This window comes from Oryctolagus cuniculus, chromosome X, assembly GCF_051225735.1.
Source record: "Oryctolagus cuniculus isolate XC-2025 breed Fujian yellow rabbit chromosome X, ASM5122573v1, whole genome shotgun sequence".
Classification (NCBI taxonomy): Eukaryota; Metazoa; Chordata; class Mammalia; order Lagomorpha; family Leporidae; genus Oryctolagus; species Oryctolagus cuniculus.
Genome location: NC_142888.1, coordinates 76886699 through 76904006, shown reverse-complemented (window position 1 = coordinate 76904006; position 17308 = coordinate 76886699). Strand labels below are relative to the sequence as shown.

The window sequence follows — 17308 nt, the reverse complement described above, 5'->3', positions numbered from 1 at the left end:
TTTGACAATGCTTCCCCAGTCACAATGCTAATTCAAAGGCATTGATGAGATGATCATACTATCAAAATGGAAAGGAGAAAATGTATCCAAGGAGGTGATATGGTATGATATCCCTTTGAATATGGAAAGAGGTGGGTTTACCACAAATGACCAATAGGGGCTATTATAGGGACAGGAGAAAAATAGGTATATGCAGGAAAGGGTCTGGAACTTAATAGAATCAGTGCCTATGGCAAGAGTTTAGACCACTTGAGTGACCAGTTGTCTTCTAGTAACTTTTGAAGATATTCTTTTAAAAGAGCATTGTGTCAATCAGGTTTGCCAACTGAAAGGTAGGAAGTTTTATGGAAGTCACAATTGATCATAATGATAGGACTAAGAGCCAAAGGGAGCACATAAACAAGACTAGTGTCTGCAAACACTAGATGATAGAATAAAAAAGGGAGAGAAGGATCCAACATGGGAAGTGAGATACACAGCAGACTCATAGAATGGCAGATGTCCTAAACAGCACTCTGGCCTCAGAATCAGCCCTTAAGGCACGTGGATCTGGCTGAAAAGCCCATGAGAGCATGGAAAAGCCAAAACACTCTGGCAAAACAAACAAACAAACAAACAAACAAAAAACCCACAAAACTAAATGAAAGATCTCCGCGAGTGAGATCCCAGTGGAAAGAACAGGTCATCAAAGAAGGAGGTACCTTTCTCTGAAGGGAGGAGAGAACTTCCACTTTGACTATGACCTTGACTAAATATGATCAGAGTTGGTGAACTCAAAAGGCTTCCATAGCCTTGGCAACTCATGACAAGAGCCTAGGGTGATTGCTGAGGCCATAAACAAGAGTGTCAATTTGTTAAGTCAACAACAGGAGTCACTGTGCACTTACTCCCCATGTAGGATCTCTGTCCTTAATGTGCTGTACATTGTGATTTAATGCTATAACTAGTACTCAAACAGTATTTTTCACTTTGTGTTTCTATGTGGGTGCAAACTGTTGAAATCTTTACTTAATATATGCTAAACTGATCTTCTGTATATAAAGAGACTTGAAAATGAAAAAAATTGTCTATTGTTGGTAAATATGGGCCATAAAATGATACACAGTGAAGATAAATTACATTTGGAGGGCCAAAGAAACCAAGAATATGATGTGTAAGAAATCGAATTAGTTGCTCAGCTGTGGCTATTATGATTGGAGCAGCCGGGAAGAGTCCCATCAAAGCATCTACTGTTGTGGCCGGCACTGAGGTGCAGCTGCTTAAGCCATGGCCTGCAGTGTTGCATCCCATATGGGCTCTGGTTCCAGTCCCGGCTGCTCCACTTCTGATCCAGCTCCTTGCTAATGCACCTGGGAAAGCAATGGAAAATGGCCCAAGTCTCTGGGTGCCTGCACCCATATGGAAGACCTGGATAAAATTGCTGGCTCCTGTCTTTGATTTGGCTTGACCCAGCCCTGGTTGTGCAGCCATTTGGGGAGTGAACCAACAGGTAGAAGATTCTCTCTCTCTCTTTCTATCTCTATCATCTCTATCTCTCCTTCTCTCTCTGTAACTTGACCTTTCAAATCGATCAATCTTTTTTATTCATTTTTTTAAGTATCCGCTATTGTTAAGGCATATCTGCAGCCCATGCCGGGGCAGGGGGATAATAGCATAGTAAAATCTATTTGCCATTATGAAAATGGATAGTTTCCAATGGCATGTGCTTGCATAGGAAGTACAATTTTGATTCATGATTTTAGTCATATCAGCTGTTAGTGGGATACCACCTGTGGGCCCACTGGACTAGAGCAGAAGTGGCCCTATATGTAAGGTATCTATTCTGCCAGAGGATACAAAAATTCTGGGGGCCAGTGCTGTGGCAGAGCAGGTAACATGGCTGCCTGTGGTGCCAACATCCCATACAGGTGCAGGTTTGAGTCCCTGCTGCTCCACCTCCAATCCAGCTCCCTGCTGACGCACCTGGGAAAGTAGTGGAGGATGGCCCAAGTCCTTGGGCCCCTGCACTCATGTGAGAGACTGGGAAGAAGATCCTGGTTCCTAGCATCAAATCAGCCCAGCTCCAGCCATTGCAGACATTTGGGGAGTGAACCAGTAGATGACCAGTACTTATTTCTGTCTCTGCATCTACCTCTCTGTAACTCTGTCTTTCAAATAAATAAATAAAATCTTTTAAAAAAGAATTGTAAAATGTTCATAGTGGTATAGCAAGTAAAGCCTCCACCTGCAGTGCTGGCATCCCATATCGAGTTACACAGAGAGATAGAGACAGAGAGAGAGGTCTTCCATCTGCTGGTTCACTCCCCAGGTGGCCACAATGGGCCGGAGCTGCACCAATCCGAAGCCAGGAGCCAGGAGCTTCTTCTGGGCCTCTCACGTGGGTGCAGGGGCTCAAGGACTTGAGCCACCTTCTCCTGCTTTCCCAGGCCATAGCAGAGTTGGATCAGGAGAGGCGCAGCTGGGTCTCGAACCGGCACCCATATGGGATGCCAGCACCAGCTCCTCACGGTCCATGCTTTTTACAGACTCATAGATGTGGCTAGTGACCTAGTCATATGGGATGCTGGCGCTTCAGGCCCGGGCTTTAACCCGCTGTACCACAGCACAGGCCCAAAGCTTTTCTTCTAAGATCATGAACAAGAATGCCCAGTCTCATCCTTTTTGTTCAGCATAGTACAGGAAGTTCTAGCCAGAGCAATGATGTAGAAATACAGGCATTCATATTAGAAAAGAGTAAGTATAATTGTCTTGTTAATGTGCTGTTGGATTTGCAGATGACGTGATCTTATATATAGAAAACCCGAAAGAAAACACACACACACAAAAAAATCTGTTGGAACTAATAAATTAATTCCGTAAAGAAAGTTGCAGGATACAAAATCAACATACAAATACCCAGTAGCATTTCATATGGCTGTAGTGATATGAAAAAAGAAATGAAGGGAGCAATTCCATTTATAAAAGCTACCAAAAATATTTAGGAGATGGGCCTTGTGGTGCAGCAGGTTAAGCCATGGCTTGCAGTGGCCACATCCCGTATCAGAGTTCCAGTTTGAGTCCCGGATTCTCCACTACCAATCCACCTTCTTAATAATGCACCTAGGAGGCAACAGATGATGGCCCAAGCACTTGGGCCATCTCTCTATGTGGGAGATCCAGATGGAGTTCCTGCTTCCTGGCTACCATCTGGCCCAACCTGGACTATGCAGGCATTTGGGAAGTGAACCAGCAGGTGGAACTCTGACTCTCGAATTTTGAAAGAGGAGTTACAGAGAAAAGAAGAGCCAGAGAGAGAGAGAGAGAGAGAGAGAAAGAGAGGTCTTCCATTTCACTGATTCACTCCCCAAATGACCGCAATGGCTAGAGCTGAGCTGATCCCAAGCCAGGAGCCAGGAGCTTCTGGGTCTCCCACGCGGGTGCAAGGGCTCAAGGACTTGGGCCATCTTCCACTGCTTTCCCAGGCCATGGCAGAGAGCTGGATCAGAAGTGGAGCGGCTGGGACTCAAACTGGTGCCCATGTGGGATGCCGCTGCTGCAAGCTGGGGTTTTAACCCGCTGCATCACAGCGCCAGCCCCAAATAAAATAAATCTTTAAAAAGCTTTTAAAATATGTATGAGTAAATTTACCAAAAGAGGTGAAAGGTGAAAACTATAAAATACTGGTGTAAAAAATTGAAGAGTACAAATAAATGGAAAGATAGTTCATGTTAAGGATTGAAGAAATTAATATTGTTAAAATTTCCATACTACTCAAAGCAATGCACATATTCAATGCAATCTTTATCAAAACTCCAATATTTTTTCACAGAAATAGAAAAAATCCTAAAATTCACATGAAACCACAAAAATCCTAAATAGCTAGCACAATTGTGAACTGAAGGGATGAAGCTGAAGGCATGACACTATCTAACTTCAAAATATAGCTAGAAAAGAGGAATTTGAATGTATTCACCGTAAAGAAATGATAAAAGGTTAAGGTGGTATATTGATAATTTCCCTAACTGATTGTTGCCCAGTGTGTACATGAATAAAAACATCACATTTTTATCATAATTATGTAATATTATTATGTGCCAATCAAAAATTATATATATATTTGTGCATGAATATAACGCTAAAGAAACCAAAACAGCTTGTTAATGGCATGAAAACAGACACATAGACTAACAGAACAGAATAGAAAACACAGAAATAAATTCATATATGAACTTGTTTTCCATAAAGGCACAAGGAACACATATTGGGAAAAGGACATTCTCTTCAACACATGGTACTGGGAAAACTGGGTATCCATATGCAGCTGAATGAAACTAGACCCTGTCTTTCACTGTGTGTAAAATCAACTCGAAATGGATTCAAGACTTATGGGTGACTTAAACTAAAAAAACTACTAAAGGGGCCAGCGCTGTGGCGTAACAGGTAAAGCCACCACCTGCAGTGCTGGCATCCCATATGGATGCCAGTTCGAGTCCCGGCAGCTCCACTTCCGATCCAGCTCTCTGCTATGGTCTGGGAAAGCAGTGGAAGATGGCCCAAGTCCTCTACATGCTTGAGAGATCTGAGGGAGGCTCCTGGCTTCTGGCTTCAGATCAGCGCAGCGCCTGCCGTTGCAGCCAGTTGAGGAGTGAACCAGCAGATGGAAGTGCGCTCTCTCCCTCTCTCTCTGCCTCTCCTTCTCTCTCTTTGTAACTCTTTATTTTATTATTATTTTTTTTTGACAGGCAGAGTGGACAGTGAGAGAGAGAGACAGAGAGAAAGGTCTTCCTTTGCCGTTGGTTCACCCTCCAATGGCCGCCGCGGCCGGCGTGCTGCGGCTGGCGCACCACGCTGATCCGATGGCAGGAGCCAGGAGCCAGGTACTTCTCCTGGTCTCCCATGGGGTGCAGGGCCCAAGCACCTGGGCCATCCTCCACTGCACTCCCTGGCCACAGCAGAGGGCTGGCCTGGAAGAGGGGCAACCAGGACAGAATCCGGCGCCCCAACCGGGACTAGAACCGGGTGTGCCTGTGCCGCTAGGCGGAGGATTAGCCTAGTGAGCCGCGGCGCCGGCCTGACTCTTTCAAATAAATAAATAAATCTTGAAAAAAAATACTAAAAGAAACCCTTGGAGAAATGCTCCATGACATTGGTATGGACAAGGATTGTTTTGATAATAGTTCCCACTTGGGGAGCACTTTTTCTTTTTTCTTTTTTTTCTGAGTGGCAGAGAGAGTAAAGACACACACACACACACACACACACCACATATTCCACTGATACCCTGCAAAGCGACTGCAATGGTTGGGGCCAGAGCCAGGAACTGAGAAATCAATCCATGTCCATGAGGGTGGCAGGAACCTAATTACTTGAAGGATCACCACCGACTCCCAGGGTCTGCCTGGGCAGGAAGCTGGAGTCAGGAGCCAGAGCTGGGAATCACTCAGGCACTCTTATGTGGGATGCAGGCATCTTAAGCACTCAGCTAAATACCTGTTCCTGGGCAAGGCACTGTTGCTGGGGAAACTGCTGAGATGAGTCCGAGTTTGTGTCCTGGTGTCGACGACCATTTACGAGACCAGACACAATGGTGAGAGGAGAAGTGAAGTTTTATTTAAGTGAGGAAAAGGCAAGCTCCCCCACAAAGGGGAGGGGCTGGTGGAAGACAGACCAAGCCGCTGAGGTCTCGCAGTCTAGGAGTATTTGTATGTCTTTAACAAGTCATCTCCAAAGAACAAATGCAGTGCTTATACATTGGCTACTGGGAAGGCAGGGGCAGTCTTAATGGAACCTTTTTTTTTAAAAACTTTTTTCTGTCGAAATTTAAGTCTTGCTATCCATTGGCAATTACTTGTTACGGTAGACTTCCACCCTGTTCTGCTTAGTGTGTATGTATATGCTGAGAAGGAGCTGCAGTTTGTACATGCTGGCGAGAAGTCATGGGATGATGTTAGTTTGGCCTACTTTTAGTCCCAGGCTTCCTCATCACCACAAATGGTGAATGTTTGAGGTGATGGGTATTTTAAATACCCTGGAGCCAGAGTTGTGGCTCAGCGGGTTAAGCCATTGCTTGTAATGCCTGCAGCCCATATTGGAGTGCACATTTCAGACTCGGTTGCTCTGCTTCCAAACCAGCTTCCTGCTAATGAGCCTGGGAAGGCAGCAGAATATGGTCCAAGTACTTGGGCCCCTGCCACCCATGTGGGAGACCAGGAATTCCTGGCTTCTGGCTTTGGCCTGGCCCATCATTGGCTGTTGTGGCAGTTTGGGGTGTGGCTCAGTGGATATAGCTCTTTCTGTCTCTCCCTCTCTGTTGCTCTGCCCTTCAGATAAGTCAATATCCGAGTTGATCATCACACAATGTGTATATGTATTAAAACATCATGCTAAACCCTATAAAGGTGCAAAATCATTACTTGTCAAATAAAAATAAAGCTTTTAAAAAGTGAGAGCAAATTGGGGTTGTGAATCCTCTGTAAATGGTATTAAGTAAAACATGTTGGCTAAGTCCTATATAGTAAAATACTTACAGGGGCTCTTAAATATTTCTACCATCTCCACTATATTTGAAATTGGGACATTTATTGGAGGTGGGGGAGGGGACTTGTGCATTTAAATTCTGGTTAATCATTAAATCCCATTTTTGGGTGACCAGTTTAAGTACTATCCAGATAGGACTGCTAAAATGGGAAATGAGGGGCAGGTGTTTGACACAGTGGTTAAGAAGGTGTCCGTATCCCACGTTGAAGTGCCTGAATTTGAGTCCCAGCTCTGCTTCCACTTCCAGCTCCCTGCTAATGTGCATCCTGGGAGGCAGCAAGTGATGGCTCTAGTACTTAGATCCCTGCCACCCCTGTGGGAGACCCAGAAGGAGTTCCCAGCTCCTGGCTTCAGCCTAGCCCAGCCCTGGCTGTTGCAGGCATTTGGGGAGTGAACCAAATGGAAGATCTTGCTCTCTCTCTCTCTTCCAAACAAATAAATAAAATTTAAAAAATTTTAAAACCTGGGAAATGGCTGGTCTTAGAACTTAGATTTAGCATTTTAATATATCCTGAATAATAGTAGGTAAATAATATATCCCCAATAACAGTAGGTAAACCCATGGCACCTTGTTTTAATTGATATTGTGAGGTATTCACCATATTGACAGACTGTGAAAAGTCTGGTCTCTTAGGGGGCCATTCTGATCACAAAGTTAATTACTTGGGTTTGTTTTATGAGGCAGGGTAAGAATTAAGTGCATCTGTTCCTAAGATGTGGGAAGAGATGGCCAATGCGGCTACCACCACTTAAACAAGTATTTAATGACAATGATTCCAACTGAGACATCTAGGGTAACCTGATGTCTCCCAGCATTTGTTTTCCAGCCATGCCCTATATTTGAAAATGATATCCCTGTTAGAATTTACTAGACACAACAATGACTTTTGCTCCTGTAACTAATAGGGCTGTCCAGTGGTATATTTTTATCATCTCAAATAAGCAGACTTTGGCCACTAGGAGGGGTCTTTTCATATTCATCGATGGACTGAGTTTTTAATCCTCCCTGTTTATCGACTTGGCAAGTGTAATTGGCTTTGCTAGGAGGATAGATTTAGGGTCGTGACTGTGCATCCTGTAAAAACTTTGCACTGTATCTGGTAAGATTTTTTTTTTAAGATTGCTTTACTTACTTGAAAGTCAGAATTACATAGAGAGAGGTCTTCCATCCTCTGGTTTACTCCCCAAATGTCTGCAATGGCCAGAGCTGGGCTGATCAGAAGCCAGGAGCCAGGAGCTTCATCTGGGTCTCCTACATGGGTGCAAGGGCTCAAGCTTTCGCAGGCCACAAGCTAAAAGCTGTATGGGAAGAGGAGCAGCCAGGACTCGAACTTGTGCCCTTATGGGATGCTGGCACCACAGGCGGCTTAACCCGCTATGCCACAGCACTGGCCCCTGGTAAGGCTTTGCCTTCTTGTTGGACAAAGTGTTTGAGGAAATTTTGTACCTCAGTGGTGAAGTAGTTTCTAGTTTCCAGTCTGCCTCCTTGAGTTCCCTGAATTGAATCTTTCTAGCAGTCACCAGAAGATTCTGGAGATGACCTCTGTGTTGGCTGGCCTCTAGAGCAGCTGCTTTCCTTTCTAGAGTGTCCTAATCAACCTCTGAGGAGTTGGGGGTCTGCATCCATACAGTGACCCTCTCATAGTGCACACAGTCAATCAGGAGCATCTGTGTGGTCAATTCCCATTGTCGGACCAGAGTCACCAGCTGGTTCTGTTCTAGGAGAACTTCTGCTGCTAATGTGCTAATGGCGACAATGACAGTTTGAGTGAGGCACACGCGACAGGTATGCTTGCTTCAAGAGGTTTGTTTTGCAAGGGTGGGCTGGAGGACATCAGCGGGACCTCTAAGTGGACTGGTCTACCCCAGCAGGGGCCTCCTAGGTGAGTATCACACAGATGGGAGCAGTCACACATCCACAGGACCTGGGTATCCAGCACAGCCCGGGTGGGGAGGCAGGGAAAGGCAGTCCCCACTGGCCACCTCACTCTGCAATTGAGAACTAAGTCTTCCACTGAGCATGTGGCCTCCTGATACCACAGGTGGAAAACTCCTGATTTTAGGGAACAGACCACAAACAGTAAGAGTTACAGGTCCATTTCCGCTTGGTTTCTGTGTACTTCATGCCCACTCTGCTCAAAGCTATTCGAGTACTAGAGGCAAGATCCCTCCCTGCCCACTGCCTCTGCAGGCTCCTCCCACACTGCAGGGATCCCATTCCCCCAGCAGGGCCCCTGTAAACTCCTCTGCTTCTCCTAAGGAAACATGGCAGCAGGACCACGGTTCCGTGCTCCTGCTGGGACTGGAAACCTTGTGGGAGTTCACAGGGAAGCTCAGTATAACTTCTATGATGCAGGAACACAGAAAAAAGCACATGAGCCTCCTTCTCTTCCATAAGTACATTTTGAAACGGCCAGAGTTCCGTGGTCTTTAAGGATACAGATTCAAGAGTGGAGCAATCTTTCAGGGTGGGAGCTCACCTAACACAATGGCCCTGGCCTCCTAAGGGACGGGGCACAAGGAAAAATGCATCCTGGCCACTGCCAGAGATCCACTCTGGTCTTGGCTGAGCAGAGTTCCATCGCCCCGCCCAGACATGGCCGCCACCAGGCTCCCAAGCTCTGCTAGGCTGGGCCACAGCTGCGGGGCACCCTGGAGCTCATCCCCCTGGCCCTGCCTGTTTCCAGAGCCTCAGCAGCCCACATAGGGCCTCCAAGGGCTCTGAGACCTCCCAGGGCACAGACCCAGTGTAACTTTTGTGATGCAGGAACAGAACAAAGAAACAGATTAGCTTCCTTCTCTTCCATAACAGATTTTGAAACTGGAGGACCTCCTGGGTCTTTTTGGATGCAGATTCAAGACTGAAGCAATGCTTTCAGTGTTCAAGCACATCTAACACAATGGCCTTGGGCCTAGGAAGGGATGGAGCAGGAGGAAAATGGCGTCTTGGGCATTGCTAGAGACCCACTCCATGCTTGGGTGAGTGTTGCCTTTAGGATGCAGAGTCAAGGCTTAAGGAGTCCTTTTGTGGTGCAAGCTACCTAATCCCACGCAGCCAGAAGCAAGCAGCCAGAAGCAAACCAGGTTGCTGCCCTAGACACGGGGAGGGCTCCGCTGAGCCCATGTCCGCTAGCCCCGCCCAGACATGGCCACCACCAGACTCCCGGGCTCTGCCCAACTGGGCCACAGTCACCACGCACCCTGGAGCTCAACCCTCGGCCCTGCCTGTGTCCGGGGCCTCCACAGCCCACAAAATGTGGGGGGCTGAGCTGGCTCGGGCCTCCAAGGGCTTCAGTCCTCTCTAGTCAGGCAGGTCCCGGGACCCGCCTGCGCAGGCGCATAGCCACCAGGGCGGGCGGAATCCACAAACCACTTCCTCTTGATGGCAGTGTTGCACCACGAATGCCATCTGCCCTACCACCTCACATCTTCACCCCGCCCTTCACAAAGCAAAAAACTCCCAGGACGGTCTGAGTACCCAGCATAGTCACACTGCAGGATTCTGAGGGGAGCAGGAGGAGCTACCACACAGCCCGGGATGCTGCACCTTCTCATGCCCGTGCAGCCTGGCCTCAGCAGGCTGCTCTCAAGACCAGCAGGCAAGAGACCCTCCTAAGGGCACCCCAGCAGGGACGGGTACCTATGTCTAGCCGGGTCTCACCTTCTGTCCCACAACTGGTTTTAGCCCTCCGGGATCCAGGCAAGGGCCCCACAGGCGCCAACCCAATCCCACCCTGCAACATTTGGACTCACACATTGTCACTGAGCCCTGCAACAGCTTGCCCAGCAGGTCCAGGGTAGCCAAAGAGTCTGGCTCACTCACTGACAAGTCATTTTGACATGATGCCTCAGGGAGACTTAAACAGTATGGACCCAGAGGTTCGGGGAAGGAGCAGAGAGTGAGCAGTAATAGGCATTCCAGGACCACAGGACTCAGTGTCTGTCTACACTCACAAGGCTCTATCCTGTACTGTAGACACTGAGGGTCCACACTGCCAATCAGGAGAGGAGCCAGGGGCCACACCCAAGACATTGATTCTGCTTTACCTGACCCAGGGTCAACAGAGAACTCCCCAATGTAGGCAAACACATACAGGGGGTGGCTCCTTTATATGAGGAATCTGTATCCACAGTGGGTCTCTCAGGCAGATGTGGGGACGTAAAAGAAAGAATAGCACACATAGGCACACAAGGTAGGGAAAGATGGAAGGTGAGAAGGTATCTGCACAGGCAGGTGAGACTCAGTCAGAGCAGGGGTGGGGCCGAATGGAGCACACACCCATTCTTCCATTTGGAGACACCTGGAAGGCCATGCAAACCCTCTGTCCCTGGACAAGATCACCTCCATGTGTGCATCCACTCTGGCCTCTTCCACTCCATGGAGTCACAACCTGGACCCTCCTTAGGGAGTGATGACCTTGGACCCAGGGAGGTGAGCCAGGGCATCGTTCTCCCTGTCTTCCCATCTGAGGTGGGCCCTGTCACTTCGTGCTGCCCCCACAATGCCTTGCTTCTTACCCAGGCCTGCTCCTGGGTACTCTTACCTAGAAGAGATGTTGGCTCGGAAAGTCAAATTGTCCTCTCTCCAGGATAAGCTGCAAAGGCATAAGAGAGAGGAATTGAGGAAATAAGAGAGGAAATCCTGGAACTCACACTACATGAAGTTAGGATCCAGGATCCCCAGGAAAGCTCAACTCTGCCTCAGAAGAGCAGACCTTCCCAGGTCTTTATAAACTTCCCCAGTGGGCCCACAAACCCAGCAAACGGATGACCCGATTGTAGAGCCTAAAACACACATGAAAGCTGACATATGAAGTGCAGACATATCTTGTTGTTTTGTACACATAAACATCGCAAGGAAAGCAAAGTGTGGAAATGAGTTAGTTCCCTTAGGACCCCAATACAGCAAACACTGCTTGTAAGGCCTAAGGGATTTAGGGCCTTACACTTGTACTTTCATGCACAAAAGGTGGAGGCAGAGGTGGGGAGGGACGGGGCAGGTGGCATGTCCAAAGTAACACAGTAATCAGGCAATCATGATTTGTACAGGGTGGTTTGTTTTGCAATGGTGGGTTGGAGGCACTCAGCGGGTCCTCTAAGTGATCTGGTCTACCACTCCTCAGCGGGTATCATATGGATGGCAGCAGAGTGTCACATTCATAGAACCTGGGTATCGAGGACAGCCAGGGTGTGGAGGTAGAGGAGGGCAGTACCAAGTGACCAACTTATTCTACACTAAGGCTTCCTCTGGGCATGTAGCAGATAGAGAACTTGTGATTTTTTGAGAATCAGGAAGCATCTCAGCCCATTTCTGCCGAGTTCCTGTGTATTTTCAGCCCACTCCCCTCAAAGAAATGCAGGTACTCAGAGGCGAGATCCATCCCTGGTCACTGTCTCTGCAGGCTCCTCCCACATTTTAATGCATCAGATCCCCCCCCACAAGGGCCCCCTCCCCCGTAATCCCAGCTGCACCTCCTAAGGACCATTGACATCAGGAGTTCTACACTGCTGCTGCAACTGGGGACCTCATGGGAGTTCACAGCAAGGCTGAGTGTCACTTCTGTGACCCAAGAACAGAGAAACGAAAACGAACTTCCTTCTCTGCTACAGCAATTTTGAAACCAGACAAGTTCCTTGGTGTTTTAGGAGTGTTTTAGGATACAGTTTCAAGGCTGAAGGAATCCTTTCTGGGTCTGAGCTCACCTAACACAACGGCTCTGCGGCTCCTAGGGGTTGGAGCAGGAGGCAAATGGTGCTGCCCTGGACCCACCAGGGTCTTAGCTGAGCAGACTTCCTCTAGCCCCGCCCAGACATGGCTGCCACCAGGGCTGGGCCACAAGCGCCATGCTCACTTGGAGCTCAGCGCACTGGCCCTGCCCCTGTCTCGCTGGCCCTGCCCCTGTCTCAGGCCTCCACAGCCCCCACGATCTGGGGAGGACAACCTGGCCTGGGCCTCCAAGGGATCTGAGCCCTCTCAGTGCGCGGCCCAAGACCCAACTGCCCCTTCACTTCCCTGTCAAGCCAGTCCTGCGCAGGCGCCAAGTCTGAGGGCATGTGAGATCTGCAAACGACTTCCTCTTGATGGCAGTATTGTACTGCAAATGCCCCTTCCCTGCCCCTCTGGAGTCCTCCCTCCACCCCTTGTGCAGGAAAAAAATGCCCAGCATGGCTGCTCCACCTCCCTCTGAGAGGAGCAGGAACAGCTAGTGCAGAGCCCTGGGGGCAGCCCCTTCCCCAGGCCTGTGCAGCCTGGCCTCAGCAGGGGCTCCTGGGCTGCCCTAGGGACCAGCAGTAGGTGCTGCCCTTCCGGCACGCCATCTGTGGAGCACACGTGTGCCTACCATGCTGCTTCCTTCCACTGGACATTCCTTCAAGGGGATCAAAGGCCAGGATTGCAGCTCACTCAGCATCAGTCTGCATGGGACCTAGTCACTGGGTCCACACTGCCGGCTTGTCCAACAGGTGCCAGGGAGGCAGATGCTCTGAGTCACTGACAGGCCACTGTGACAGTCTCGGGCAGCCAGCTTGGAAGCTGAGGGACTCAGCGCTGCTGTCCAGGAACACAAACGGAGGCCTCACTGCCACCCAGGCCACAAACCACAGTGCCTGCTCCACTCCCAGGGCTCTCCCTGGCCTTCAGATGGCCAGTCAGGACAGGAGCCAGGTGCCACGCCAGACACCCCCTGTCCTTGCACTTGACCCAGGGTCATTGCCTGTGAACTCCCAGATGGTGGCAGAGGGAAACACACACTGGCACTAGTACATGGACTAGGAGGTATCTTTATCCACAGTGGATCTCAGGCAGATGTGGGGGATATAGAAGGCAGGGGACCAGTAGCTGCATGCACACACGGCTCAGTAAGTTGGGAGGGGAGCAAGTTGGTGCACGTGCAGGTGGAATGATGAGCCAGGGGGAGCAGTGAATGGAGGGCACAGCCACAATGGCATTAGGAGCTCAGCAAGGTAACGCAAACCTCCTGGTCCTGGACAAGGTCACCTCCACGTGTAGAACCACTCTGCCCTCCTCCTGACCATGGATGCACAACCTGGGATTTCCCCCCGACTCAGGAGGGGCCACAAAAGCCACAGCAATCCATCTACCTAGCTCCTGATCCAGGGTTCAAACCACCTACCTCCAATTTGGGAACACTCTAACTTAGGCATTCTCAAGATCGGAATGCTGGAGGCCGGCGCCGTGGCGCAATGAGTTAACACCCCAACCTGAAGTGCCAGCATCCCTAATGGGCGCCAGTTCAAGACCAGGCTGCTCTGCTTCCGATCCAGCTCTCTGCTATGGCCTGGGAAAGCAGTAGGAGATGGCTCAAGTAATTAGGCCCCTGCACCTGCGTGGGAGACTCGGAAGAAGCTCCTGGCTCCTGGCTTTGGATTAGTACAGCTCCAGCCCTTGCAGCCAGTTGCAAAGTGAACCATTGGATGGAAGACACTCACTCACACACTCTCTCTCTCTCTCTCTCTCTCTCTCTCTCTCTCTGCCTCTCCTCTCTCTGTGTAACTCTGACTTTCAAATAAATAAATCTTAAAAAAAAAAAAAAAAAAAAAAAAGATCGGAAGGCCAGCAGGACCAACATGTCCAGAACAGACAGACACAAAGAGGGAGGTTGCAGATACATAAGGACAGACATGGGGAAAGAGGATGAAAGCCCAAAGACAAGTCTGAGCACCTGGTTCCTCTATCACGACAGGCCCTGGGCTTCAGATGACAAGGGTCCCACACGTGGGCCTGTCAGGAGGGGAGGGGGGGTGCTGTGGCACAGACATCCACCTGCCCTTCCAGAACCTGAAACAGGGTCAATCACTGCACAATTCCCAACACAGGATATGCAGCAAATATATAGTTAGGATATCCTGGTAACTGGCAGTAATCTACATCAACATTTGCTACCTCAATGTGGATAAGGGGAAAAAAAAAAAGAGGGCAAAGCATACACACTGGTGCAAGAGAGAATAAGTATGGAAGAAAGTAGGTATGTGTGCATGTTTGAAATAATGAAGAACAGGGCATTGGGGGGTAAGGGGAGAAACACCCTTACTTTCACAAAGAGCTTAGGGAAACAGCTGGAAAGCCACAGGACCCAACAAAGGTCAGACGCCTGCTGGAGCATGGCTCATCCACCTGGGCCATGGGTGGGAACCTGGGAAACTCGGTATCCAGTACCTACCACACACAGATACCTGGAGGTGAGCCAGGGCACTACTCTCACTGTCAACTCCTGATGCCCCCACAATGCCCACTCCCACTAGGGACCTTAAGAGCATGAAAGTTCTGGCTAGAGTACTTGCCTCTGGGCGCTCTCTGGGTTGGGGTCAAAAAGAGTGAGGAGAGGAAATGAGCCAAGAACAAGAAGGGAAATTCCGGCTCATTCCTGTGAAGCTCTGACTTATCTGCTCCTACCAGCAGGATCCTGGTGAAGAGAATAGGACCCAGGGAGGCGAGTATAAACTCCACAAGTGTGCCTAGGAAGTGAGCATTGGTTAAGAGGATATTCTCACCAACAACCCATAGGGTGATGATGCATCCACAGATACATATAATTCTGTTTCTTGTCATCCCGCTGACATTGCCAGAGAGAAAGCCTAGGCAGCACTGGCCTAGGCACCTGAACACAGGAAATATTAATTCTTAGGTTTCTGTATTTGCAGCATCGCATGATTTTTTTAAACCACAAAAAGGTGGAGGGAGAGATGGGGAAGACAGGATGATTACGTTTCTGGAGCAACAGCGCCATCCAGCGGAAGCTGTTTCAGAATAGCGCCAGTCCGTACATACAACGCATGTGGAAGGTTTCTGAAATTAGGAAACTTGAGTTCAGGGCTGGCAGCAGGCACAACCACAATTATTTTGAGAATCAGAGAGCTGGGCTCCTACAACAATGAATGCTGAGTGGCAGGGCCTCTCAGGTTGCAGAAGCACCTGAGGCCTGTCCTTAGTGGCTGCCATGTTTTGCAACCTGGAACTGAAGTTTCTTTGGGACACTGGGTCTCTTGACTTAAGTGGATAGAGAAGTTCCTGACTATCATTTACTAGTTTGTGTGCTTTACTCTCCCTTCCCTTCATGAAATTCTGGGTCTCAAGAGTAAATGCAAATCCTGGGAATCGCCTTTCATGGCTTCTTCAGCACAGAAAATGGATCACTTTCAGTTTAGCAGGTGCTGGTTTACCTGTTAGCGCTGCTGCAGGCCATTCCACTCTTCCCCTCTGCACAGTGTAGGTGTTCCTGCAGGGACGGGGATCCTCATGGGATGTGGTAGGCAGCTGAACATATCAACCCTGAAAGTAGAAGGAAGAAGGAAAATACCCCAGTCCCCATTAGTGCTCATGCAGCCCATTGTCCCTCTGCAAGCCCCCTTGGATCTGGACAGCCTTCCACGGAACTCAGTCTAGACAGGGTGGCTCCTCACTTTACTCCTAAGACAGGGGAACAAAATGCCCACAGCTCCTTCTCAGGGCTTCAGGACTGAGGTTTGCACTAGGCTGGCTAGACATGGCCACCACCAAGATATCTAGCCCTTGATTTGCTGGGCCAAGCCACCAGATACCCTGGAGCTCAGCCCTATGCCTGCCTGTGTCCAGGGCCTCCACAGCACCTATAGCATGTAGACCAACCTTCCACTTGGCCTCAAGGGCTCTGAGCCCTGCCAGAGTCCAACTCCAGGACCCACTTGCACTCTCACTTCCCTGCCAAGCCAGCCCTGAGCAGGCGCACAGCCAGAATGGTTGGCGGGATTCACAACCTGCTTCCTTTCGATGGCAGTATTGCACCATAAATGCCACCTGCTCTGGTCCCCTGCAAGTTCTCCCTCAGCCCTTTGCACAGCAAAAAATGCCCGGCACTGTCCAGTGGGTGCCCAGCATGGCCACTACCCAGCAGGGCGGCTCTGCCTGGCTCTGAGCGGGGTAGGAGGAGCTACTGCACAGCCCTGGATGCAGCCCCATCCCCGTGCCCATGCAGCCTAGCCTCAGCACACTGATCCTGGGCTGCCTCAGGACCAGCATACAATGGACACTCCTGAGGCACCTCCAGCAGGGGGAGGGCACCTGCACCTAGCTGGGTTGCACCATGGCACCACACTGAGCTTCAGCCCTCGGGGATCCAGGCAAGGGCCCCATGGGCTCAGAACCAAGCCCACACCACAACAGTTGCACTTGGATGTTGTCACCAAGCCCTGCGATGCCAGCTTGCCCAGGAGTTCCAGGGTGGCCCATTGCACCCTGGCACATGGGGAGCAGGCAGGCAGGGCAGTGGGCAGGAAACAGACACTCCCCTGCAGAGAGGGCCCTTTGCAGACCTCCCACGGGAGTGTAGTCCCTTCTGTCTCTCTCTTACATACACACACACACACACACACACAGCCCTGGTCCCCGGCACAGCCCTACTCTCAAGGACTCTTGGCTCAAGCCTGCACGCACACCTGTGCGCCACCTGCTGGTGAAGACTCGTGTGTCCCAGAGCGCATGTGGACACTCTGCCAATGCCAGCCAACCAGCGGGCCCTGTGCTCCTTGTGCCCTACCTCTCACCTTAGACTGCTCTTCTCTGGACAGGTCCTCTGGATGGCAGAGCCCTTTGCACACCAGTCGACTGCCTCTGCTGAGGCCATACAACAAACTAATGCATTCCCAACAGAACTGTCCACAAGGGCATGTGCCACACACCCCAGGGGGACCATCTCACTGGAAACACTAGAAGCATAGGCCCACAGGGCCCCTTGACTCCCTGTCCTGCCCCGGGCCCAGTCCCCACGGCCTGTGTTTGGGATTCCATACCTATAGT

At 49.9% G+C, this 17308-nt stretch overlaps 1 protein-coding gene across 4 annotated transcripts in view; it reads right to left on the bottom strand.

The window, feature by feature from the left end:
* LOC149119678 (uncharacterized) overlaps window positions 1-17308 on the bottom strand; it is a 119999-nt gene that overhangs the window by 93709 nt on the left and 8982 nt on the right. For all 4 annotated transcript variants that reach the window (XM_089324034.1, XM_089324036.1, XM_089324037.1 and 1 more), the window contains exons 2-3: window positions 15697-15805; window positions 11061-11111 (exon numbers count right to left, since the gene is read on the bottom strand). In XM_089324034.1, the coding sequence (XP_089180160.1) occupies window positions 11061-11111; window positions 15697-15719 (74 nt within the window). In that variant the 5' untranslated portion in view covers window positions 15720-15805. The remainder of the gene's footprint in view (window positions 1-11060; window positions 11112-15696; window positions 15806-17308) is intronic.